This window comes from Rhinatrema bivittatum, chromosome 10 (genome assembly GCF_901001135.1).
Source record: "Rhinatrema bivittatum chromosome 10, aRhiBiv1.1, whole genome shotgun sequence".
In the NCBI taxonomy this organism is placed as follows: domain Eukaryota; kingdom Metazoa; phylum Chordata; class Amphibia; order Gymnophiona; family Rhinatrematidae; genus Rhinatrema; species Rhinatrema bivittatum.
Genome location: NC_042624.1, coordinates 108,167,029 through 108,191,113, shown reverse-complemented (window position 1 = coordinate 108,191,113; position 24,085 = coordinate 108,167,029). Strand labels below are relative to the sequence as shown.

The 24,085-nt window shown below is 46.0% G+C and overlaps 2 protein-coding genes across 9 annotated transcripts in view; one reads left to right on the top strand and one right to left on the bottom strand.

The window, feature by feature from the left end:
* Positions 1 to 5,743, top strand: part of ACOT11 (acyl-CoA thioesterase 11) — a 50,408-nt gene extending 44,665 nt beyond the window's left edge. For all 8 annotated transcript variants that reach the window (XM_029618851.1, XM_029618852.1, XM_029618853.1 and 5 more), the window contains one exon: positions 1,931 to 5,743. In XM_029618851.1, coding sequence (XP_029474711.1) covers positions 1,931 to 2,086 — 156 coding nt within the window. In that variant the 3' untranslated portion in view covers positions 2,087 to 5,743. The remainder of the gene's footprint in view (positions 1 to 1,930) is intronic.
* A 1,789-nt stretch (positions 5,744 to 7,532) lies between these two features.
* FAM151A (family with sequence similarity 151 member A) overlaps positions 7,533 to 24,085 on the bottom strand; it is a 37,410-nt gene continuing 20,857 nt past the window's right edge. The window contains exons 5-8 of the mRNA XM_029618859.1: positions 20,980 to 21,204; positions 18,460 to 18,599; positions 11,799 to 11,933; positions 7,533 to 8,535 (exon numbers count right to left, since the gene is read on the bottom strand). Of these exons, the coding sequence (XP_029474719.1) occupies positions 7,865 to 8,535; positions 11,799 to 11,933; positions 18,460 to 18,599; positions 20,980 to 21,204 (1,171 nt within the window). The 3' untranslated portion in view covers positions 7,533 to 7,864. The remainder of the gene's footprint in view (positions 8,536 to 11,798; positions 11,934 to 18,459; positions 18,600 to 20,979; positions 21,205 to 24,085) is intronic.

Here is a 24,085-nt window from a genome sequence, read left to right as displayed (position 1 = left end):
TTTGGGGATTTAAACTTTTTTTTTTTTTTTTTTTTTAAACTAAAGAAACTAAACAAAACTTGTGGGGAATCACCCCCAAACTAAAATCATACAAATATTTTACCCCTGCACACCCCAACTTGACAGTTTCTCTTTCATAACTGTGTATAGGATATATAATATTCTGTTGCTTTCAAACTTAAAATTAAAAGACTATTTAATGGCGCCTCTAGATTAGTCTTAACAGGCAAGATCTGTGTATCTTTAGGGCAGAGGTTCTCTATACCAGTCTCTGGGGCCACAAATGAGTTCCACAATAGGTGTGTGTGTGTGTATATATGTGTATGTGTGTGTGTATATATATATATATATATATAATTTTTTATTTTTATTTTAGAGCAAATATAGGCATATGGGCCTTTTAAATATCATTAGGCAGGTTCCCTGTACGTATCCAGATCAGTCCAGACTCCTGGGTTTTGCATCCTCGCCAGCAGAGGGAGACAGAGAAAGTTTTACTGACACTTAACATGAGGTGCCACCTGCAGTCCCCCAGTATTTCTCTGCCTCCAGCAGAGGGTAGAAGAATTCGGAGCTATAGGCTTTGTTGTGTCAGGATCCTTTCCTGCAGATCTCTGACTCGGGGAGGGGGCTTCATTGCGTGCGGTACCTTCTTTTTTGGCCTCAGGTGGTCTCAGCATTTCATGTGAATCAAACCATTGAGCTTCTAGCCTTTCCCGAGTTGGACTCCTCTGTACCTCACGCAAGGGATGTTAGGCTCTTGGATGTGGGGAGAGCCTTGTTGGAGGTATCTGAAGGCAGCTCATGAATTTAGAAGGTTGGATCACCTGTTTTGTTTTGTTGAGTGGTACGAAAAGAGGTGGTCAAGCCTCTAAGGCCACTATTGTGCGTTGGCTTAAGGAGGCAATTGGTTCAATTTATCTATCTAAGGGCCGACCGGTTCCTGAAGGTTTGAGAACCCATTCGACACAGTCTCAGGCAGCCTCATGGGCGGAGGTTCAGCTAGGTTTCTCTGCAGGAGATTTGCAGGGTAGCGACGTGGAAGTCGCTGTACACTTTCGTAAGGCACTATCGGTTGGATGTTGGGGATCCAGCTTCCAAGACCTTTGGTGAGAGTGTTTTGGGAGCGGGACTCTCTAGATGCCACCCTCGTTAGGGAAGCTTAGGTACATCCCAGGAGTCTGGACTGCTCTGGGTGCATACAGGGAAAGGAGAATTGGTTTTTACCTGCTAATTTTCATTCCTGTAGTACCACAGATCAGTCCAGAATCTGCCCAATCTGTGAAGAAGTCATCCGCTTGTTTTTTTTGGGGTTTTTTTTGGGGGGTGGAATGCAGACTTGTTGGGTTCTTGCTATTTGGGTTCTTTTATGTTAGACTTCTAAAGAAGTCACCATCCTCTGGTTCTTGGGGGAAGTTAAGAATTTTTTTAACAATCAAGTGGTCTTACATTTGGTATACAGTTTTGTGGTTTTTTTTTTTGTTTTTTTTTTGCTTGGGTACAGGTCAATATTGAGGGACTGCAGGTGGCACACTGGGTTAAGTAGTAGTGTCAGTAAACCTTTCTCTGTCTCCATCTGCTGGCAGGGAGGCAAAACACAGGAGTCTGGACTGATCTGTGGTACTACAGGAACAAAAATTAGCAGGTAAAATCCAATTTTCCATTTGTGAAAAGGGATTGCTTGGGAGTGGGAAGAGGAGGAGGAGGATCAGACCATAGAATCGCAGGGCCAAGGCTATTATTTATTGGTTGACTCCCTTGCTAAACTCTTGCAGCAGGAGCTGGAGTCCCCCGATTCCCTGTCTGCCTGAGAAGGCCCAGTGTGTCCATGTGTGGGTAGCAGCACCGTGCTATTCACACGTTCTTGCTGAATGAAGTGTAAGGCTCTGGGAATAACTTGTGTATATATATTTTCTTTTGTGGTTTCCAGGTGTCCTACTACAACCAGTTCACTTCAGGATTTGTCTCGCATCTCACCACTAACATTGCGGGGTTCTCCTCTGATTTCTACACTACCTTTCAGGCCTGTGAAAAGTTTCTGGAAGAGAACAAAGATGATGTGACCATTCGTCTCCAAAATCTTTAACACCACCTATCCTCTCCTGGCCCCCTCTATTCCCAAACAAAACTAAACCCACATTTCTTGCAAATAGAGCTGAAACCATGGTTTCTAACCAGCAGAAGCAAGGGGCACTAAGAGGGGGGCTTACTTTGCTCAGGAGATTTCCAACAAATTCAGGGCCATTGCATTGTGCTTTCTACCTCTTTCCTTGAGCAATGTACCATCAATGAGTGTTATAATGAGGGTTACCGAGAGACTTAATGGAATTGGGATCTGTGCTACATTTGCCCAGAAGATTCTTGAAGATCCTCTGCGCTAAGCCGAAAGCCAGGATGTAGATTTTACATGCAGCATTAAGTTCAAGATAGGCCCTTGAGGGTGCAGTGCTGATGGAAGAGACGGACTTGCACGTTTTATCGTCACAGCCTGGACAATGGAGCACGCATCATATTCCGGAGGCAACTGTTAGCCTAGGGTGCTCCTCTCACCTCAATCTTGCCATGCACTAAGGGCTTGAGTCACTAAGGCTCTTTCTCATTTGATGGCTATGGAATAAAAAAAAAAAGCTTAGTGAATTTGGCCCTAGATGTTAACGAGATGGGGGACTCTTTTTTTGTATGATGCTACATTGGTTGTCTGGTTTTGACTCTTTATAATTCCATATAGTGTCAGAACCACCCTCTTGAACTGTGGGTTTAATTCAGAATCTGTGCGAGTGCTCTTCAGTAATTCCAAGCCACTTCCACTTTATTTTACTGCAGTATTTAAGTCAGGGGAGAAAATGTCATTGTGGGTCCCAAGGTGTAAATTGAAATGCAGGATCACGGAAGAGGTCAGAGTCCTGCAGCCTGTAGTTACTGTCACATGACATGAGAGGCAGTAACCACCTCCATGTAACAGCCCCGGGGCAGGAGCCGAAAAAGTCACTATTCAAATTAATTCTCTCACACAGCACCCCATAGTCTAGCAAAATCTAGACAGAGAAGTGGTATTTCACGGCCGGGAACTGTGAGCACCTGTTGCTGCTGTGTGTAAATAGGGGTGTGGCCTTCCAGCTGCTGGTTTCCTTTTTAAAAAAAAATCATGAATTGGTGCTCTTTCAAGAATCGCCATAATAAAGTTATTTTGTTGTAATTGAGCACTATGAGGCCCTTATTTTGTAATGGTAATAAACTGAATTAGTTTTCTAGGCTGCTTTCAGAGTGGGCCGCCTTCATGTTATAATAGTTACCTGTAAGAGACTGCCTGGCCTCTGCCCTGGTTTTATCATTTCCGATCAGTGTGTGTGAGGGGGAAGGGAACAGCACAGATTAGTAAGGTTGGTGTGGATATTTCTTGTGCTGGGTGAAAGAAGAAAAGGGGAGGGGATGAGCAGGGGACCCCAAGTGGGTGATGGCTGTCAATTCACTTTTAGCCTTGCAGCATAGGGAGGAGATGCCGAGAGTTGTAATCATTTTATGTTTTCCCATCTTTCACTGAATGGGATAAACGCAGGTGGGCCAGACTCTAGTGCCACGTTAGCCGTCTCACAGAGGAGAGCTGTAGTTTGCAACCCCACCCCCTCCAGCCAAAGACTGTCGCTGTGATGGGAGGGGGTGTAAAGGACAAGCTGAAGAACCCCTGCGTGGTTGCAAGCGAAGGCCCTGGTGCCGTAACCCAGAAGAGGCCGGTTCTGATTGATCTGGAACAGGAAGAAGTGGCTGGACACCCCCCCCCCCTCCCCCCCCAAAAAAAAAAAACTTCAAAGAATAAAAGGCCTTCTCTGTTAGAATCGCGTTGTTGCTCAGGCCTTTCTTGCTGCGGGGAAGCCCAGGTGCTGTCCCTTGGACAGAACCAAACTCCCAAAGAGCGAGAAGGAGGGGGAGGTCCAGCTCATTTTAAATTTGTGCATGGTAGACATAATTTCTAGCCTAAATATTTAGCAACCTCTAATAGCCCCGAGTCCATGGCTAAGATGGACAACCTAGCTTAGAATAAAAAAAAATAATAATAATGTAAGAAGGTTAAGGTGAGGTCCAATTAAAACAAAACAAAACAAAAAAGCACGTTGGAGAAACAAAGCTGAAAACTGGTAGGGAACAGAAGCAGCCTTCACTAGGATTACAGTAGCAATAGTCTAAAACATTTGAAGTCAGATTTTGAGCCTGGCAAAGTTTGGCCTGGTTCTAGTTTGGCTAAAGCTACAGCTCTCCCTGAACAGCGTGGGGAAGCTCCCTTCCATTGCACGAAGGGATGGATCTGCAGCGTACGAGTCTGGTTCTGCCGCATTCGTTTCAGTCTGATGCACATTTTTCCTTCACAGAAATTCACCCATCCCACTTTGCTGGTTCTTTTGTGTAGGCAGGGCTCCCCTACCATTGCACGTGACTTCCTCCCTTTCACCCACTGGACAGAACTGCAAGACCCATTTTTCTCTGCTATAACTCTGGCGTCTACCGAGAATTTGAGTTCCCATGAGGTCCATATTCAAAGCATTTGTCTGGCTAACTGTTGCAGTTAACTTTAGCCAGTTAAAGTTACTCAGTTCTTAAGAGGGATTGGTCTTTCTCCTGGAGTAAAGTGAATAAATGAATACTAATGTGTTGAGAATTGTCCACTCTGTGGCATTTAGTATTCAGCTCAATGGGGCTTCTTTTGGGGGGGGTGGCCAGTATATATATATTTTTTAAAGGTAGGGGATGGAGCTCAGCACCCCCATGGCATGCTACTATTATTTATTCAGTATTTATTCAGTATTTGGCGAGGGGTAAAAATTACTTTAGCTGAGAGGATGAGGCAGATTTACCTGCTTAAGTCCTGCCAAAGAACCTGACCCAAGTTAGCTGGCAAACTGCCAGAGCCATAGCTAACCTATGACCCCTGTGGCTTCAGCTGTAAGTGCCATCTGCCCCCGCTCCCTCACAGTGTCGCTTACGAACAAGGTGGCCCTCTTTCATCCACCCATTGGGGTGGAGGAGCTTCAAACACCCCCCCCCCCCCCAGGGCCAGAGCAGGCTCCTGTGCAACCTCCTCCCTCCTGAGACAGCAGAGCTGCTCCTGACTTCCTCAGGACCCACCGGGTTGCAAAACATTTTGCGGTTCCTGCCCTGCCCCTTCCCCACAATGATCTAGGGTCCCTCCTGCCGTTGGCTTCCTTCCTCCATGATTCCAGAGCTGCTCTGCTTAGGAGGCAGAGGTGCCTGTGACGAGAGAAGTCCAGAAGCGCCTAGCGCCCTGCTGGTTCTGCTCTCCTCCTGTCTTGAGTGCCCTGGGGGAAGGGGGTTTGAAAGACGAGCAAGAGGAGGGAAGGTACCCCAGTAACTATCTCTAAACGTTCGCTCAAGGAGAAAAGAGCTGAAACTGCACACAAGCGGAGAGCTCCCCTGCTACTTTAGAGCAAAAGAAATGTTTTCATACGTTTTCAGTTGTTTCAAAACCCTCTCCATACGAACGTTAATTAAATGGAGTGAAAATTCTAGTTCATAGCAATAATGGGTTCAAGCTTGCAGCGGCAGTGGGAGCAAGAGTCCTTACTGGCACTCGCATATGAGAGCACATCTCTCCTATTCTACAATCTCTACATTGGCTCCCTATCTCCTCCTGAATACAATATAAACTGGCAATGATCAGCCACTCCTCGATCCACAACTTAAACTCCCCATGGCTCACCCCAACAATAAAAAAAAAAACACACCCCCACCAGAAAGCTAAGATTATCTAACCAGATGCTACTAGATCCTCCACTCACAAAACTCACACACCTAGTGAAAATCAGAGAACGTGGTTTCTTCTCTGCTGGACCACTCCTATGGAACAGCTTACCAAAGCCAATAAGATGTCTCCGAGAGAGAACTCTTCAAAAAAGCCCTAAAACTTTCCTCTTCAAGAGAGCATTCCCCAACCACGCTGATAACTGACTACCCGCAACCGCTCCCCTAACGGGATGCTACCTAGCCTGCTACTCCCCTCTCTGATGATGTCGTCACACGTGAACTCAATCCCGGATGCTTGTTCTCCCCCACCCCCCCCCCCTGAGATTTTACATTACCTTCCCTCCTCTCTGTTGTCTGTATATGTTCCACATTGTACCCAGCTCTGAACGTAGGAAGGGCGGGTTAATAAATGCCTTTAAATAAATAAATAGAGCTTACTTACCATGCACTGGGTCAGCCTTATGACAAGGGTCCATCAAGCCATCACTACACCATCTGTTCAACTACTGTAATGTGAACCCATAGACCAGCGCAGGAACGTGATCCCTCAGCACCTGGTCCTTTTTATTTCTGTACCCCTCGTAAGCGTTAATAGGACTGAAAGAGAACTGAAAGGGGCAAAGGAAGAATAAAATCTAGCTATAAGTTTATTGGGTGGCAGAGATAGACATGGACAAGTTCCTAGAGGCAAAGTCCATTAACCATTACTAAGGTACAGATGTGGAAATCCACTGCTTATCTCTGGCCTAAGCAGCTTGGAATCTCTCTACGCCTTGGGATCCTGCCAGCTACTTGTGAGCTGCTTGGCCACTGTTGGAAACAGGATACTGGGCTTGATGGACCCTTGCCATGAGGCTGACCCGGTACATGGTAAGTAAGCCTTATGACAAGGAGAGAGCAGTGTCAGGTGTAGGGGAGGACCTGAACAAAGACACAGGAGGGAAAAAATGAAAAATGGACTGGAGATCCTAGAAAAGGAGTTAGAAGACCTACAAGGGGAAAAAAGAGATGAAGACCAATGTGGTTAGAAAATGTCCAGCAAATAAAAATAGAAAAAGCATTTTATTTTCACTTAAGTGAATGGAATATGTTATTTTTCAGGAATGTGCATCTTATGATGGCTTTATTTTGCTCAGTACAGGTGGAAATGTATTTTTATTTCTATTTCTTTGCTGTTTCACTGCATGTAGAGTCTGGCTGGATTTTATCTCTAATTTGTGATAACTTATTCTATATTGATTGAGGGTCTTTTTTTTTCTGTGGAGGGTATCATCATGGCTATAATGCACAGACTCTGTTTTCAATCCTATTTCTTAGCAAGATAGAACATAAGAACAAGCCATACTGGGTCAGACCAAGGGTCCATCAAGCCCAGCATCCTGTTTCCAACAGTGGCCAATCCAGGCCATAAGAACCTGGCAATTACCCAAACATTAGATAGATCACAAGCTACTATTGCTAATTAGTTGGGTAGAGGTTAAGGATCACACTTTTGTCTACTTACATCTTATAAATAATAATAAAATTATGTTTTAAATATAAAAATGTTTGGGAGACTCCATTAATTTGTGGTGGTGTATTCAAGGTGAGGATGGCCCTAGGTAACAAATTGCCTGGCTACGTCTCTGCTTCCTGCACCACTGAGTACTGACCTCTGTGGTACAGAGACAGAAAGAGACTCCCAGTTGTATTACTCCACTGAGCACTCAGATTAATCAACTCAATTAGTTATTCATATATATTAATGACAGAAAACTAATTCAAAACAACACCTACGCTAGGCTGGAAAATATTTTATTTTGACATATAAAATATGAAAACAAAAGATTAATTGTGTTGTCAAACTGAATCACTCTATAAATTCATACTTGATAGAGAGACCGCATATGATACAGGAAGCACACAAGCCTGTGTTTGTACAAAAATTATTTCTGGGCTTAACAAGATTTGTAGCTCAGATGACACTGGAGAGACTATTAGTCCACGTCTCTTTGATGTTAATTCCTTTTCAAATGTGAAAAATCAACTAAGTACATAGTGGATGTGACTCTCTTAACAATTTTGCGTCGGTACTTAACAAAGGAATTTCCATTGTGGGGGGAGTGAGCGTCTAGGAGGTGAAGATGTTCATCATGAAAGCTTGCCGGTAGTCCTTGGGGAGGCTGTAGTACACTCGCTCCTTTGTGTGGGTTCGGACAGACATGAGCCCCTGGTACCCGTCCCAGAAGGAGCCTTGGGCGTGGCCATGTTCCACGGTCAGCGTGTAGCTGGGCGACACCTCCAGCAGTCCGACGGCTGTTTTCCACGTGTCGGCCAGCGCTGCCGCCTGCAGCTGGAAGGACACTTCCTGCCAGAGCCCCTGGCACAGGCTGAGCATGTCTTCGATCAACGGGTCCGTGTAACCCCCCGCCAGGCTTTCCTTGGGCCAGCTGGGGGCAATAGTAACAAAAGGGAAGATGGCATTGATGGTGGCCAGGAAGTCCCTTCCTGGCATGTAACCCGGGGCACTGAATCTTCCATAGGAGACGGCCATGCTGATCCAGATCGGGTGCCACAGGAGGTTTCTGCCCTGCAGCTTGCTAAGGAGGTGAAGGGCTGGAGGCAGAGCTGCTTCCGTCTCGATTTGCAGGAAGACGCCCCAGGCATGTTGGCAGGTATAGATTAAGTCAAGGCAGTGCTCCAGGGGGAGGTCTGCTGCTGACTGGGGTAAACGCACCACGGGGATGAGGGTTCCATTCACGACCTCGGCCCCAATCGCCAGGGCCAGCATGCCCGTCCTTCCTGCAAAACAAAGCAAGTGGCTACGGTTCATAGTTCTAGGGGTTATCAAAAGAGGTTTGACCAGAGGCGCAGCAGGAGTGACGTTTCTTTCCGAATCTGGGCAAAACGTTTGGATTTCTGACAGGAGCTAATCGTGGCCCGCCGGCGAGCGGTACGGTGAAGCAAAAATCACAAAAGCAACAACATCAATTCCGCCGGAAACCGAAATAAGACTGGTTTGTTAGCCTGTTTCAAAAGAAAGGCTTCCCAAAAATATTTCAATCCAGTGCAGATTCAGAAAAGAGGAGGTCCTACAGGAATCGGCAAAGGACATCTGAACTGGCAGGAAACCCAAATCGATTTCTCCAGGCCCTCCGGGTAGGAGAGAGAGGGAGGGCTGGCACTGGAGAGGCAGGTTAGACTGAGTCCAGCCCGTGTTGCTGCAGAGCTGGGAACAGGGTCAGTGGGGCAGGGTGAATGTGCCCTGCACAGAGTGGCCTATAAAGATCTCAGGACGCCTGCAAAGAACCAAGTCCCGGCAGGAGCGGGTTAATTAGTCTGACTAGAAATTATCAGGCTCCTAAACTGGAAATTAGCATCCGGCAGAGCTCCACAGCACCAACCGCACAGGTCGCACACCCCTACACCCGTCCCCAACCAGAGTCCGGAGGAGTCAAGATGAGCAGAGGAACATGGAAAGGCCCATTCCCAAACCAGTTTATAATCTACCAGCCTGATTCACTAAGGCCTTCTCTGATTCTGTGTCTAGCAAATTAAGTCTTATCTAAAGCAAAATAAGAGTAAGGCAGGGGTTAAGAATGGGAGAGCTGAGTGACTTTCCCTGCTCTGTGCTAATCTTTACAGGTCTCTTATTAAGAAATGGCCTAGAAACCATCAGATGGGATTTATCATCTGAAGCACTCAGGATGGAAGAATTTAACTGCACCAACAAAGAATTGCTTTGTAGAACTATACACTTGTTCATTTTAACTAAGGTTTCTTATTAAGATGGCTAAGCGGGTTACCAATTATCCAATTTACATGGCAAGTTAGAATAAAATGGGTTATTTGTACACCAACATTTAAAGAGGCTTCACACTTCTTACCTGCGTCGAACAAGACTCTCCCTGCTGGGGATCTTGTACGTAGCGCCCTCTTACCTTACCGTCACGCCGGTCGCGGGACATCTGCAGCCCTATCTGGCAGCCTCAGCCTGTCACTTCCTCGTGTAACTGCACTAATGCCCTGATCACATGACGGTCAGAGCCAACAGAACCCAGATTCTGACCCATGAAAAAGCTGAGGGAACAGATTTCCAGTCTGCCTGGGTTTCTGCGGTGCAGTTGGAGAGAGAGAGTAGGACAGCAGAAGTGCTGCTGTGTACCCTGCAGGGTAACCCAGTTAGACTGAACCGTAATGCACCAGGAGTCACAGCGCCAGCTCTCTGCTGAACGCACGTTGCTGCTGTGGAGGAGAGCTGCCGCTGCCAGGCTCCCAGGATCCATGAATGGGGTGCGGGGCACAGAAGATAAAGGTAGCACAGAACAGAGGGAAGACCACCACTCAAGAGGAGGCACTTGGGGAGTGTGATTGACCCTTGTTACACACGTGCAAGGGAAGAGGTCTGCATCCGGTCCTTGTGCAAATCAGTGAGCCACCAAACTATTCTCCAGTGCCATCTGTCACCACATTAAAAGCAGAGATATTCGTCTGCACCACAGGGAAGCCTGCGGATTACAGTTAAACCCAAGTCCTTTACTGTGTCTAATTTTAACCCATGAATCCCCAGTCCACCACTTTACCCCGGGGCAGTAGGGGGCATCCCTTTTCGCATCTCAATTTAACTTTTCGCCTGTTTCTCTCAGCCACTGAAGGCACCTCACACTGCCACTAATGCCCAAGGATTACAAGACTATATATGTAGCAGGGGTATTGTATGTGTTTTTGTGTGTATTTTACTGGCCCGGTTATTAGTGTAAGGGTTATAGTGATCTCGCCAATAAGGCCTTGGTAGCAATAGATGTAAGGTTATAGCTGATTGCTCTAGGATGGAGTATTGCTGGAAATAGCTTTACTGTGTATCTGCGTTCATATCTGTTTATGGTTAACACTTTATCTGTATTTATTTTACGGCAGCCCTAGTTCTTGAAATAATAAAAGCTGCAGTTTTACCTTGGTGTGTTCATTGGCTCACAGGTAAAGGGGGTTGGGTGCACTGTTAAAATACTTATTTTAATGACAGCTCTATCCACCGAGATGGGAATCCATCATGATACAGACCACGCCTCTGGGCGGGGCTACATGTAGAATGCTGGTATGCTAATTTGCCAGAAATTCTGGCTAGAACAGTTCTAGATGTAGCCAGGGTAATTGATTCCAGTGAATACTCGCTATGGTTTCACGAGGAACTAAGAAATATTAAAAGACCAATGAGAAATCTTGAGAGGCAATGGAGAAAATCCTTAAACACTGAAGCCTAAAGCATATACAGGGCTCTTATCAGACATAATCAGATGTGAAGATGAACTTCAGGTGGCCACGGCAAACGCCAGAAGGAAGCTTGGGTGAATAGGGAGAGGAATGGTCAGCAGGAAAAAGGAGGTGATTTTGCCCCCGTATAAATCCTTGGTGAAACCTCACTTGGAATACTGGGCACAATTCTGGAAACTGCACCCCCCAAAGGATATAAACCGGAAGGAGGCAGGCCAGAGGGCGGCTACTAAAATGGTCAGCGGTCTTTGTTCTAAAGCATATGGGGACAGACTTAAAGATCTAAATAAATATATATCCTGGAGCAAAGGAGAGGAAGGGCAGGTAAGATAGAGACATTTCACTACCTCCAAGGAATAAATACACAGGACGCGAGCCTCTCAGTGGGAAGAAGGTGAAAAGGAGTTGATTTGGAAGTTATCCAATGAAATATTTCTTTATTGTTTTTGATGTTTTTAGATATTATGATATATTTTATGTTTATTTATTTTATTTAGGACTCTTATATACCGATATTCTTTGCCATGGGCGAGACCTGAATAAGAAAGTGAAATAAATAAATGATCGTATGTATATAAACACAATCAGAGACAGGTTCGGGAAGAGGGTGGGGAGAGCATGCAGCTAGAGGCCCCCTCTCCCCATTAAAAGCTAAGCCCGTGGCCTGTCTTGTAACCCATTTAGCAAAGGTGGTCACAAACTGGGTCGCGTCTGAGTACTTCCCTTACACCCCCCTGCCTCCCCTACGTAAAGCGTGAACCCGGGCCGCTGCAGGTGCTGCGTGCACCACTCACCGGTCAGGAGCAGCAGCAGCGCTGTCTTGTTCTTGACGACGTACCAGTTGACCAGCAGCCCATCGGAATCGTCAGGATGGAAATACTGCAGCAGATTGCCCCCGGTGTAAAAGAGTCGTCTTCTGTCAGGCTTCACTGCGGAAAAGAAATGCTGTTCGGAAGTGCAGGACAAACCGGAAAACACGAATCCCTCGCGTCCCTGCACAGCTTGCAGGTCGCACCTGTTGCATCTCGGTTCCTGGCCATGCTAGCTGTTTTTACATTAGGGGATCAACTGCAGAGAGTCTGTGTCAAAACTTTACCCACGAGGCGGGCGGTTCACAGGAGCGCAAGCTCTTACGATGGACCACAGAAATAGGACAGCAGTGTTTCCCCCAACCTCGTCCCAAACAGACGTGCAGATTCACTGCACCTACCCTGACAACTCGACTGGGTTGTGGCTCTTGAGGATCGAGTTCAGGGGCCGCCGGTAGACGAGATAGATTTATACTGGGAGTTCAATGTATGCAACTCTTACCTCATGCACATTCACTGTGGCTATCCAGAAACCCCAAACTGATTAGGTGGGCCTCTGGGAGTGGGCTGAGAACCACTGGAGCAGTACCAGCACAGCCTGCTAGCGCCATGTTTTCACAAGAGAACATATTACTTTTTTCTTTTATCAAATCCACTGTAGAGTTTAATTTAAAAAATTAAGTAAAATGTCAAAAAAGTGAAGCAAGCTTTCCGAATTAATGCAAGATCAGTGCCCAATCAATGGATCATTTAAAATAGGCTTCTACGGATGCACAAAGTTACATCTTTGTTTCACCAATGATTTGCAAGGACAAAACCTCCACCTTTCAGACTTTCACATGTCTTTGGTCTCAGTTCTGTTTTGCATTACTTTAACAGACAGATCACTTGTTTATTTTATTATTTAATAAGATATTTATATACCTCGTTATCTAAAATTCCAAGCAGGTCACAGCAAAACATTCATAATTCAGAACAGTAAGAACATTAAAAAGACACACATAATATTAAACTCACACTCAGATTTCATAAAAATGTAAATGCGCTGCTGATCTATCTAATGAGGAGGCCTTCCCATGAGTGTGGGGGCCAGAGATAGTTCTAGGCCTCTCTCAGTTCAGATCCAGCTCAGGGCTGGTCTAGCAATCCTAAGGAGCAGCAGCTGAGTTTACCAGTAACTACTCCAGTCCAAATCAAGGTGTTGGTAGCCGCATGTTTCACTCTGTTTTCTGAATAAGCCACCTCTGTGCAGGGGCAGAGTCTGAGTTCCAAGCATAGGGTCTGGTAGCCTTCAGTTGCCAGGAACAGCTTCCTGCTTCCCAGCTACCCCTTTCCAAGCCAAAGACCCAATCAAGTTCCTCAGGGGTGTGGTTCGTTTCCTTCAGTATCTCAGCTTTCCCTGTGCTGAAGCTTTAGCTTAGTGGCCAGAGACCCGGGATGCTTGGCCTCTGTTCAAACCTGGGCAGCTGCCAGACCTAGCATTATCACCCTCCCCCATAGGTGACCTCTGGATGTCAACGCATCCCATTCGAGAGGGTACCATAGAAAATGTAACTTGCAGTTTAGGGCAATGCCCATAAGTAGACTCTCTTGGGCAAAGTTCTGGGGGTACATCATAACCTGAAGTCGACATTGATTATTGATCTCATGGAAATGCCCTTGAGTTCCATCAAAATGATCTGGGAGCAGTAGTAGAGGGTCTTGAGTGCTACCCAAGGTGATTGCAAGGCTGTGCTTTTGGTCTGCAGCTGATTTAATTACTGGTGCAGATCCTGACCTATCCTTGCAGGAATTCAAGTAGTTGCAATGGGACAGTCTCTCTTATTCTGCATTGCTGGGAAGCGCTGGGGCTGGAACGCTAATCCTGGCAAAACTGTAGGGTTTCTGGCCTGGAAGCCTCCCCCTGGTGTGTGGAGGCAGAGTTAATTCTAGGCCTCTTACAGTTCAGATCAAGCTCAGGTCTAGCAATCCTAAGATGCAGCAGCTGAGTTTACCAGTAACCAGTCCAGTCCAAATCAAGGTGTCGGTAGCAGGCTGTGTCGCTCTGGTTTCAGAATAAGCCACCTCTGGGCAAGGGCAAGGCTTGGGTTCCAAGAATAGGGCCTGGTAGCCACCCCTTTTCAAGACCAAAGACTTAATCAGGTTGTAAGATTCGTGGACCCTTGTTGCTGTGGTGAGGTTGACGCAGCCTATGGGGAAGGCCCTTGTAGGCCCTCACCGACAGCTGGCAGAGCTACGTAAGGAAGAGACAGGTCAGGAGCTTCACCTCTATCAACCCCTTTCCCCTTGGATTCTGGGGGTCCAGCAGGTCTTAGGCGAGAGTCTCTATGGCAGTGACATAGGCGAAGGTCCAGGGCCAGGCTAGGGTCAGAGGCAAGCAGCAAGCTAGAAGGGTCAAAGCAAGTTAGAAGGGTCAATGTCTAGGCAAGGCTGGAGAGAAGAGACGAGGCAGGCACAGGATCAGGAATGCAGGAATCAGCAACTCACACTACACACTGGATCCAGGCAACCTGTTGATGGGGCATGGAAGGAGAGTCCCGGGAGCCCTCAAGCAGGAGAGCGGCTAGTGACATCATCTAAGAGCGCCATGGCCTTTTCCCGTCGTGGGCTGTTTAAATGGAGCCAGGTTGGGTGTGCTCGTGCCTATGGAGAAGCGGCAGCGATCTCGGTGTCGTCCTGCCATACATGGGAGCTCGGAGGGGAGGCCCAGCTGTCTACGGAGTTGGGGGACAGCCTGCGGGAACGTCGCACAGGCCAGCAAACGTAGCACGGGTTCCTTGAGGGTGTGGTTAGTGACCCCAGCATCAGGCTCATTCCCTTCACAACCTCCGCTGAAGTTTTAGCCTGGTGGCCAGGGTACTAGCATGCTTCCCTGAGCAGTCCCCACTTCAAACCTGCCCCATTCTGTCCAGTGCAATTTAAATATCAAATTTGTGGTTTAAGGGAATGAAAACACTTCCTGACTGATGGCCTTCTTGTGTGCTTCCGGGCATCCTTGTCTGAGAATCCACATCACCAGTGTCCCTCTCCCCTGTCCAAAGACAACTGCTCACCACCTGCTGATTAGAAATGTTTCCGTGAGGGAATCTTGCAACTTGAGCTGCTCCCGAACCAGCAGAGGAAAATTATGATAATTGGTTTGCCAGGTACATTGGCAAATCTAAAGAAAACGTGGATCGTGTGGGCCCTTTTCTTTAGTAGTAAATCACAGATGAAAAGAGCCTTCTCGTGGACCTCAGAGCCGTAGCCTCGGGTTACTATTTAGCCGATCCGGAGAAAGGTGAAAAAGGGGCGTTATGTACTTCTAGAGTTCCTTAGAAAAATTCCTTTCCGCCACTTAATTCTGGCACTGAACAGTTTTTCCTTATCAAGTCATTTAATACAGCATGCATGTAATTTGAAATCAAACAGCCATAACCTGATCGGAAAAAATTAAATTTCTAAACAGAGAGTGATGCTGGGATAAAACGTGTACAGCTATTTTTCCTTTTAAAAAAATACAAACAACTTTAAATATAAGATATGGAGATATAGTAATGACAACAGATAAAAACCAAAGGTCCAGCCAGTCTGCCCAGCAATTTGCTTTTGGTACTCCTGTGCCTACTGTTAAGGGAAGTAACTGCCTCTCCGTGCAGGTTACCCCCCTGCAGAAGTGTTACACTTAAAGTTAACAAAAGTTACCCCATTTCTTTCATTTCCATCCTCTAGCCTGTAGGGATCCACAGTGTTTATCCCATGCCCTTTGTGATCACTGTTCTCCCCTTCACCATTTCTTCCGGGAGGGCATTACGTGCATCCACCACTCTCTCTGTGAAGAAATATTTCTTGATGTTGATTCTGAGTCGTCCTCCCTGGAGTTTCATATCATGACCCCTAGTTCTGCAGTTTCCTTTCCAGCAGAAAAGGTTTGAAGTTTATGCATCATTTAAAACTTTTCAGGTATCTGAAGGTCTGTATCATCTCTCCCCTGCACCTCCTCTCCTCCAGGGTGTACATAATTCAGATCCTTCAGTCTCAACTCATATGGCTTTTGATGCAGACCCCACACCATTTTGGACTCTTTTCTCTGTATCTCTTTTCATTTTGTCTCTACTCTTTTTGAGATATGGTTTCCAGAACTGAACACAGTACTCCAGGTGAGACCTCACCAAAGACCTGTACAAGGGCATCATCACTTCCTTTTTCTTACTGGTTATTCCTCTCTCTATGCAGTCCAGCATTCTTCTGGCTTTAGCTATCATCTTGTCACCACCTTCAGATTGCCTGACACTATCACTCCTAGATCCCTCTTCCAGTCTGTGAACATTAGTCTTTCACCCCCATTCTCAAACAGTTTTTTTGGATTTTTTTCTCCCTAAATGCATGACTCTGCACTTCTTGGCATTGAATCCCGGCTCCTAATCTTTGACCACTCTTCAAGATTTCTTAAATCACTTTCATTCTCTCTATTCCTTCAGGCATGTCCACTCTGTTACAGATCTTACTGTCATCTACAAAAAGACAAAACTTTTCCTTCTATCCCCTCTGCAATGTCACTCACGAAGATATTGAAGAGAATTGGTCCCAAAACTGATGCTTGAGGCACTCCACTTAACACCGCTCTCTCTTCAGAGTAAGTTCTATTGACCATTACACAGTGTCTCCAGACAGTCAACCAATTTGTAACCCATTCCACCAATTTGTCACCCACTCCCAAGCTTCTGATTTTATTCATAAGCCTCCTGTGCGGGACCGTATTAAAAGCTTTGCTGAAATCCAAGTAGATCACATTGAGCATGCTTCCTTGATCTAATTCTCTAGTCACCCAATCAAATTCTTTTGACAGGACCTTCCTCTGGTGAAATTATGCCGGCTTGGGTCCAGCAATCCACCAGATTGTAGATAGCTCACTATCCTTTCCTTCAGCAGAGTCTCCGTTAATTTTCCCACCACTGAGGTGAGGCTGACTGGCCTGTAGCTTCCAGCCTCCTCTCTGCTGCCATCTTTGTGAAGTGGGATCACCACTGCTCATCTCCAATCCCTCGGCACCACTCCCGTTTCCAGGGATCTATTGAACAGGCCATTCAGGGGACCCACCAGCACATCTCTGAGCTCCCTCGGTATCCTGGGATGAACCTCATTTACCCACATGGCCTTGTCCACTTTCAGTTTTCCTAGCTCTTCCCATACATTCTCCTCTATAAACGAGGTTGCATCTACCCCACTCTCATCCATGCTATTGTCAACCAGCATCGGTCTTACTCCAGGGTCTTCTTTAGTGAATACCCAACTGAAGTATTTCTTTAATATTTCTCTGTTTTCCTCATCTTTCTCCACACACTGCTCCTTTTCTCCCTTCAGTTTTACGATGCCACCTATGGCCTTCCGCCTTTCTCCGATACATCTGAAAAACATGTTCTCACCTTGCTTTACCTCTTTGGCAATCTTGACCTTTTTCTTCTCTGATTTCTTTCACCAGGTTTTCTTCCCTGTGTTCCTCTTTTTGAGATCCTTTCTACTTCTTCAACGCCGTTTTGTTTTGTTTTTTGCCTTTGTTGTTTTCGCCACCTCCTTTCAGAACCAGATTGGTTTCTTTTTTCTCTTATTTTTGTTTATTTTTCTGACATAAATGTTTGTTGCCTTTCAATTTGGCCCACTGTTGTTCCGCTCACCCATCTTCTCCCACTCTAGCTCCTCCTCAAGGTACGTCCCCATTTTACCAAAGTCCAGATTTTTTAAATCCAAAACTTGGATCTTTCTGTGACTTCTCTCTCCATCCCGGCTGTGATATTGAACTCTACCATCTGACGATCACCTCTACTCAAACATTAGAGACATTACCGAACAGCTTTGGGAAATGAAGAAAGGGAAATCGGAAATAAGACTGTAAGACCAACTTTCAGGTACAAGAAACAGAAGTACATGAAATTTCAAGCCAGCTGGCTGGCACAGTTTTGAATTAACACCTCTTTCGGCCATGGCTTTAATTTCCTATGGCTTCTGGAAGGGAAAAAAAAAACAGAAAAGCAGTCTACCAAAAATATAATGCAAGCAAAAATGTGTGCCAAAAAGCACTGTGGGATTTTTGCCAGAGACTTAATTCTGGATCTAGGAGAAGGTGGTGATGAGCAAAGAAATGTGTAAATTGATATTCCAAGGACTACAAGCCGCAATTTCACAGAGCTGGCCAGAGCCTGGCTGTGCTGAAACCTTCCCTGGCGTCACAGCCTGCCATCATGGCAGGGAAGGTTTCAGCACAGGCGGCCTCTGGCTAGCTCTATGAATTTGCGGCTTTTAAGCGACACGGCTGCATTGCTTGGGATATCAATATACCCATGCCGTGTCTACGGTGCTAGGAGGAAACCAGAAAGAAGTTAACCCTGGCCCGGGCCGGTTCCGAGTTCTCTTCTCTCCAGGCATCCCCTTTTACAGACAGCAAACGCCCGGCTGCAGTCCAAGAGTGGAGCAGAGGCGCACACAAGCAAGTTATGGAAAACATTGCCTTTAAGGTTTGCCCATCAAGTACACGGCATTCTGTTGGACGTGTTCTCCCCATATACCGCATGCTGCGTAGGAATATTTCAATCTGGGTGACTGTCAAAGGTTGCAAAGCACTTCCCAAAAAAAAAAAAAACCCACCCCCAAACATCTGTGAATTACCTACATGCAACTTCTTTGAACTGCGATAAAACCGGATCGTAAATGTCGTAATAGATTTCCTCAGCACGGCTGTTGTCTCGGACGTACAAAAGATCTTCCACAGTGATGGGGTCTGTTTCCCCCTGCCACAGAGTCAGGCTGTACCTGCAGAGACAGCATGCTCCCGTCATGATGTTTTACAGCACTGTGGGAATCAGGAATATCCTACAAGGGCGTCGAAAATCAAAAAATGTCCCAACGCCAGTGGAGGGCTCTGTTGTTCTTGGACTCTGGAGGGTGACACTCGGGAGCAATTCAGATTTTGCCAAAAGGCACTTGTCATAAAAGGGGTTACTTGGGAGATTATTTTAGGCATTCAAAAGAAATTTGGTGCATAGGAGGTGAAATCACAAATCAGTAAAGATGCTCCATTAATGCTCTCGACAGCCCATGAAGAGACCCTGCCCACACATTGAAGGAGTTTGTATTCATCTCCCTATGCCTACAACCTAGCAAGGCTGAAACATCTCCAGAAGGCCCACTTTCCATAGGCAGGCAGCGCCCATTATATTCTCTGGGGGTGATTCTGTCATATTTATATTTTTTCCCCAAGAGAGGGAAACAGGACAAAACCTTCAGCTCCCAAGAAATGGCTGGCTGCACTTTCTTACGCAAAAGACACTTTTAAAGAGCCAGAACCACTTTCTCCCCAAAACTTTTTTCCACACTTGCTATTTTTTTAAATTGTATTTTGGGCCCATTAGTTTCCTCCTGCTTCTTTGGACTTCCAGTGAGCAATGGTGCTACTTCATTCACAACCACTCAGGATATCTACTCTCTAACTTTCCCTACTCTCTAACTTTCCCTAGTCACGGTGCCTTCCTTGCTGGGAAGCCACATACCATGATTCGTTCAGAACCTGGTACCTGTGCACCCTAGCTCCAACCACTAGGTGTCATCACTGAGCAACAGCTAGGCTTCCTGCCCCACTAAAGCAGGCCCTGTAAACACTGCCTGCACAGCATCCCAGCCCCAGTTAGCCTGGGGAACAAAACCGGCTTGAAGATGAAACCTGGGCATTCTGTGTAAGGTCAGGCCAAGCCAACACTTACAATAAAGCAGATGGGGACAGACTTAAAACATCTAAACACGGAGAGAAGGGAAAGGAGAGAGATGATAGAGACATTTACATTTATTTATTTATTTTAGGCAATTTTATATACCAACCTTCATATTGATTTCATGTCTGTTTACAGTACAGTAAAAAATTCAGCAAACATACAACATATAAGTATCACTCTTCATTTTACAACTTAATAAAATATGCACTTAGTCAAATTAAATATAAAACAAAATAAATAATACCTTAAAATCAATAAAACTAATTAGCAATAGAAACTAAAAGTTGAAAGACACTGATTTAGTTAACTAAGACTGCCTCCTATTAATATTTAAGGTAAAAAATATGAATAATAAGTTAGTATTAATTAACAATGTTTTAATAAAAGTTAGTAGAGGTTAATTAAGGGAGGAATCTGGACCTGGGGATTAACTCGCTTGGGTAAATCCCTGTTCAAATAGCCAAGTCTTTATCAGTTTTTAAAATCTATTTATGTTTGATTCTGTTCGGATATCGAGGGGCAGCAAATTCCAAAATTTGAACATGAAAGCTTCAATAAAAACTATAACGAAAGATGGCTTCTATAAATTGCAAATTGTAAGAAAATTGAAACCATTGCTACATGCTAATGATTTTCGCATTGTCCTTCAGGCACTCATTCTACCTAAACTGGATTTAAATACCTGCAAAGTTTCCATGTAGAGGGAGATGGGCCTCTTTCAATGGGAAGGAAGCACTGGAGTGAGGGCTCATGGGATGAGGGTGAAAGGGAGTAGACTCAGGAGTAACCTTAGGAAATATTTCTTTACAGAGAGGGTGGTGGACGCCTGGAACAGCCTCCCAGTAGAGGTGGTGGTGACAGAGTCTGTATCAGAATTCAAGAAGCACAGAAGATCCCCTGAGGGGGGTAGGAAGCGACTATAAAGCCGAGCAGATGTGGCTGGACGGAGTAGACGTGCCATGGTCTCTCTGTTTTCATGTTCTAAATCAGAATCGATATACAGGGTGGCCCACGGAAAGGTAGTCCGCCTCCAGTACCAGCGCCACGCAGGCAGGCTACTTTTCCGTGGGCCGCCCTGTGCAACAGGAGTGCAGGCAAAACATTAAGCATACGGAATGCCTGATTAAAATCAAAGCGACATCTGTTTAATATCATTTTCTGCCATCACATTTCTTTGTTTCTAACATGTAACCACACGTGTTTAATTGTACAGCTTCCTCCCTCTATCCACCCAGACCAGAGTCTCATGATCTGGAAATAACCTGGCATCAGCATTCATGTTAGGGTTGGGATAGAAGGAACTCGGGTCTTTTTCTGCCATCGTTTACTATGTTAATTAAAAATACTATAGCAATTGTTTTTTTTGGTTTTTTTTTTTTGTTTTCTGATGACAATTGGCAGTCACAGCCCAGTGCCCCTCTTACCTGTCGGACTGTTGCAGAAGCCAGCTGAAGTACTGCCAAGCAGATTTAATCATGACAGCCCTGACAGGGAAGGTGATGCGCTGGGGCAGGTCCCTCACCAGGGTGTACATTTTCCAGATCATTGGCCAGGTGTAGGTTTTGTTTGACAAGAAAGGTAAGTAGAGGGTCACCCATCCTGGAGAAATAGTGACGTTCGGAAACTTCCTTTGGACTAAGTCCAGAAACCTTAGTGGAAAAATAGACAAATAAAGTCACGTTTCTCTGCAGTAATGAATGCAACAATTGTTAAGTCTAGACGAGTCAGCCCCATTATGGTGCCAAAGGAGTCCGGGTGAGGTGGCAGTCCCGAGGTTAATGGCTGAGCTTCTCGCTTTACCACCAACAAAATTATGTTCAAATAAGAAAAGTAATTGCTGTTTATCCCAGGCTCAGCCTCTTCCCACTTACTTTAGGGCTGGGCACAGGTGCCACTCTCGTCCAGCACCCACTTCCTTTGCTTTCAGATCTCCAGGAGTGAACCTTCCCGCTGTCCAATCTCCAATAGGGAGACCCCCTACCCTCGCCCTTTGGTCCTGCCTACAGGCATCAAAATCTTAAGTCTGCACCCCCCCTTCCCCCACCACCGAAATCCTGAAACTGTGGCAGCTGTGTTTGAGGATGGCAATAAACAGCAGGTCAAAAGCAAAGGCATTTACATTCACATTCCATCTTTCTTTTTTTTTTGTATTGAAAATTTTTATTTGATGCACATAATAGCAACATTGTACAGAGCTGCAATGAACAATAACATACAAAGGCAACAGAGCTGCAACACAATGGAACATAAAGAGTAGTCATAAGTACATCATTAGATTATAGAACCGTCCTCCCCCCCCCCCCCCCCCCCCCCCAAGTGTGATCAAAACATAATAAAAACAAGATGATACGTAACCCTGATAGTCAGTCTGAATAAGCACCGAATTCAATGACTCTTCACCTAGAGATATGGACCAGGGGACTAGTGTATTACTGCTCTGGCTCAACCCCCATCTGTGTCTGATGCCACGTCCTATAGGGGCGCCACAAATCCTGGCGTTGCTTCCCGTCCCTGGGACCTTGTCGTCTCATCTTTTCATGCAGTAGAAATAATTTATGTAGTCTAGCAGAGACCCGTCCCATAGAAATAGGACCTGCTGTCCTCCACTCCAGAGCCGCCTCACATTTGGCGGCAGCTAAGATAAACAGGATCAGCTTCCCCTGAGCCGCTGTCACATCGTAAGGCAGGTTTAACAGGGTTTGTTCAGGAGTAAGGGTGATCTCTATTCCCATAATATTCCTGATTAGCTGGGAGACCCCTGTCCAAAAGAGCTGTAAGTAAGAGCATGACCACCACATATGTAAAAACGTACCCTCCATGCCACACCCCTTCCAGCATCGGTCACTATATTGGGGGTTAAATCTGCGAATTTTAGCCGGCGTACAGTACCAACGCAGTAGAATCTTATATCTATTCTCAGCCAATTGCGAATAGGGAAGTCCCCGCTTGGTAAAAAGAAAGATCTGATCCCAGGTGTCGTCCGCAAAGGTTCGGCCCAGGTCCCTCTCCCAGGTCCTCATAAAAGCTGGTTTTTGCTGTGGATCCTTATTCAAATAATTATAAACCTGGGATATAGCTTTCCGCAAGGTGTCAGCCTGATCGCACCAGGCCTCCAATTGTGTTCTGCCCAGGGCCAGTTCCCGCCCCACCGATTCGGTCATAAAGAAGTGACGGATTTGTAAATAGGGGTAGACGTCCAGCCCCGTTAGGTCATATTTAGCTTGTAATGTGGGGAACGAGACGAAGCTATCCACATCCCATAATTGCCCGAAATACATAACTCCCTTCCCCTGCCACCGCTGGAAAGAGCCATGGGCTGTACCGGCTGGGAATAAACGGTTTGTCTGGAGGCCAGAGCTGTAATAATATCGCCGGTCACCCGTCAACTGTCTACCCCACTGTGACCACACCTGAAGAGTGGTCTGTGTCGAGGGCGCCAATGTTCCCCAGGGAAGAAGTGTGTTCCTAGGCTGCCAGATTACCGAACTGAGGGGGGTCCCACCGTACAGGGCCTGCTCAATGTGCACCCACTGTTTCTGTTCCCCCTTGCGATTCCAATCAAAGATAGCCCTAATTTGGGCCGCAATATAGTACCACTGTAAGTGAGGGACACTCAATCCTCCCCTTTCCTTAGGGCGATACATAACCCCTCTAGAGACCCTAGGCGGACGCCTCTTCCAAATGTAGGAAAAGATCCGTCTCTGCCAGCGAGTGAGCACTGCCCTGGGCAGAAGGATAGGCAAGGCCTGAAATAAGTAGCCCAATCGGGGCAGGAGATTCATTTTTACGGACGCTATATGGCCGAACCAGGATATATAGAGTCCGGACCATCTATCCAAATCGTTGAAGATTTGGTGTATAAGGGGCGTGTAATTGAGCTTAAAAAGGTCGTCTGGATCCTTGCTAATGTAAACTCCTAGATATTTGATTTTGTTGGGAGCCCATCGGAAACGGAACTGAGCTTGTAAGGTCTCAAGTTCAGTGGCAGACAATGTGACATTGAGCAGTTCAGATTTTTCAATGTTTAACTTGAAACCGGATACCGCTCCAAAATCGCTAAGTTCCCCAAGAGCCCCTTGCAGAGATATATGGGGATCAGACAAGGTGAACAGGATGTCGTCGGCGAACAGAGACATCTTGTAAGCATTACCCGCTAATTCTATACCATGAATCGAGCGATTGCCTCGCACCCGAGTGGCCATAGGTTCCAAGAACAAGGCAAACAGCAACGGGGAGAGGGGACAACCCTGTCTAGTCCCTCTTTGAATATGAAATGCCTCCGAGTATACCCCATTGACTTTTACTCTCGCGGTTGGCTGATGATATAGTTGCTGGAGCCAGTTTAAGAAGTTGTCCCCAAAGTTCATGGCCCTTAGAGTGGAGAACAGGAAAGGCCAATGCACCATGTCAAAAGCCTTTTCCGCGTCCACCGAGAGCAAAACCAGGGGTGTTTGTTCCTTGCGTGCCCACCACATCAGATCAGTAATTTTGCGAATGTTGTCGGCGGCCATCCGTCCCGGAATAAAGCCT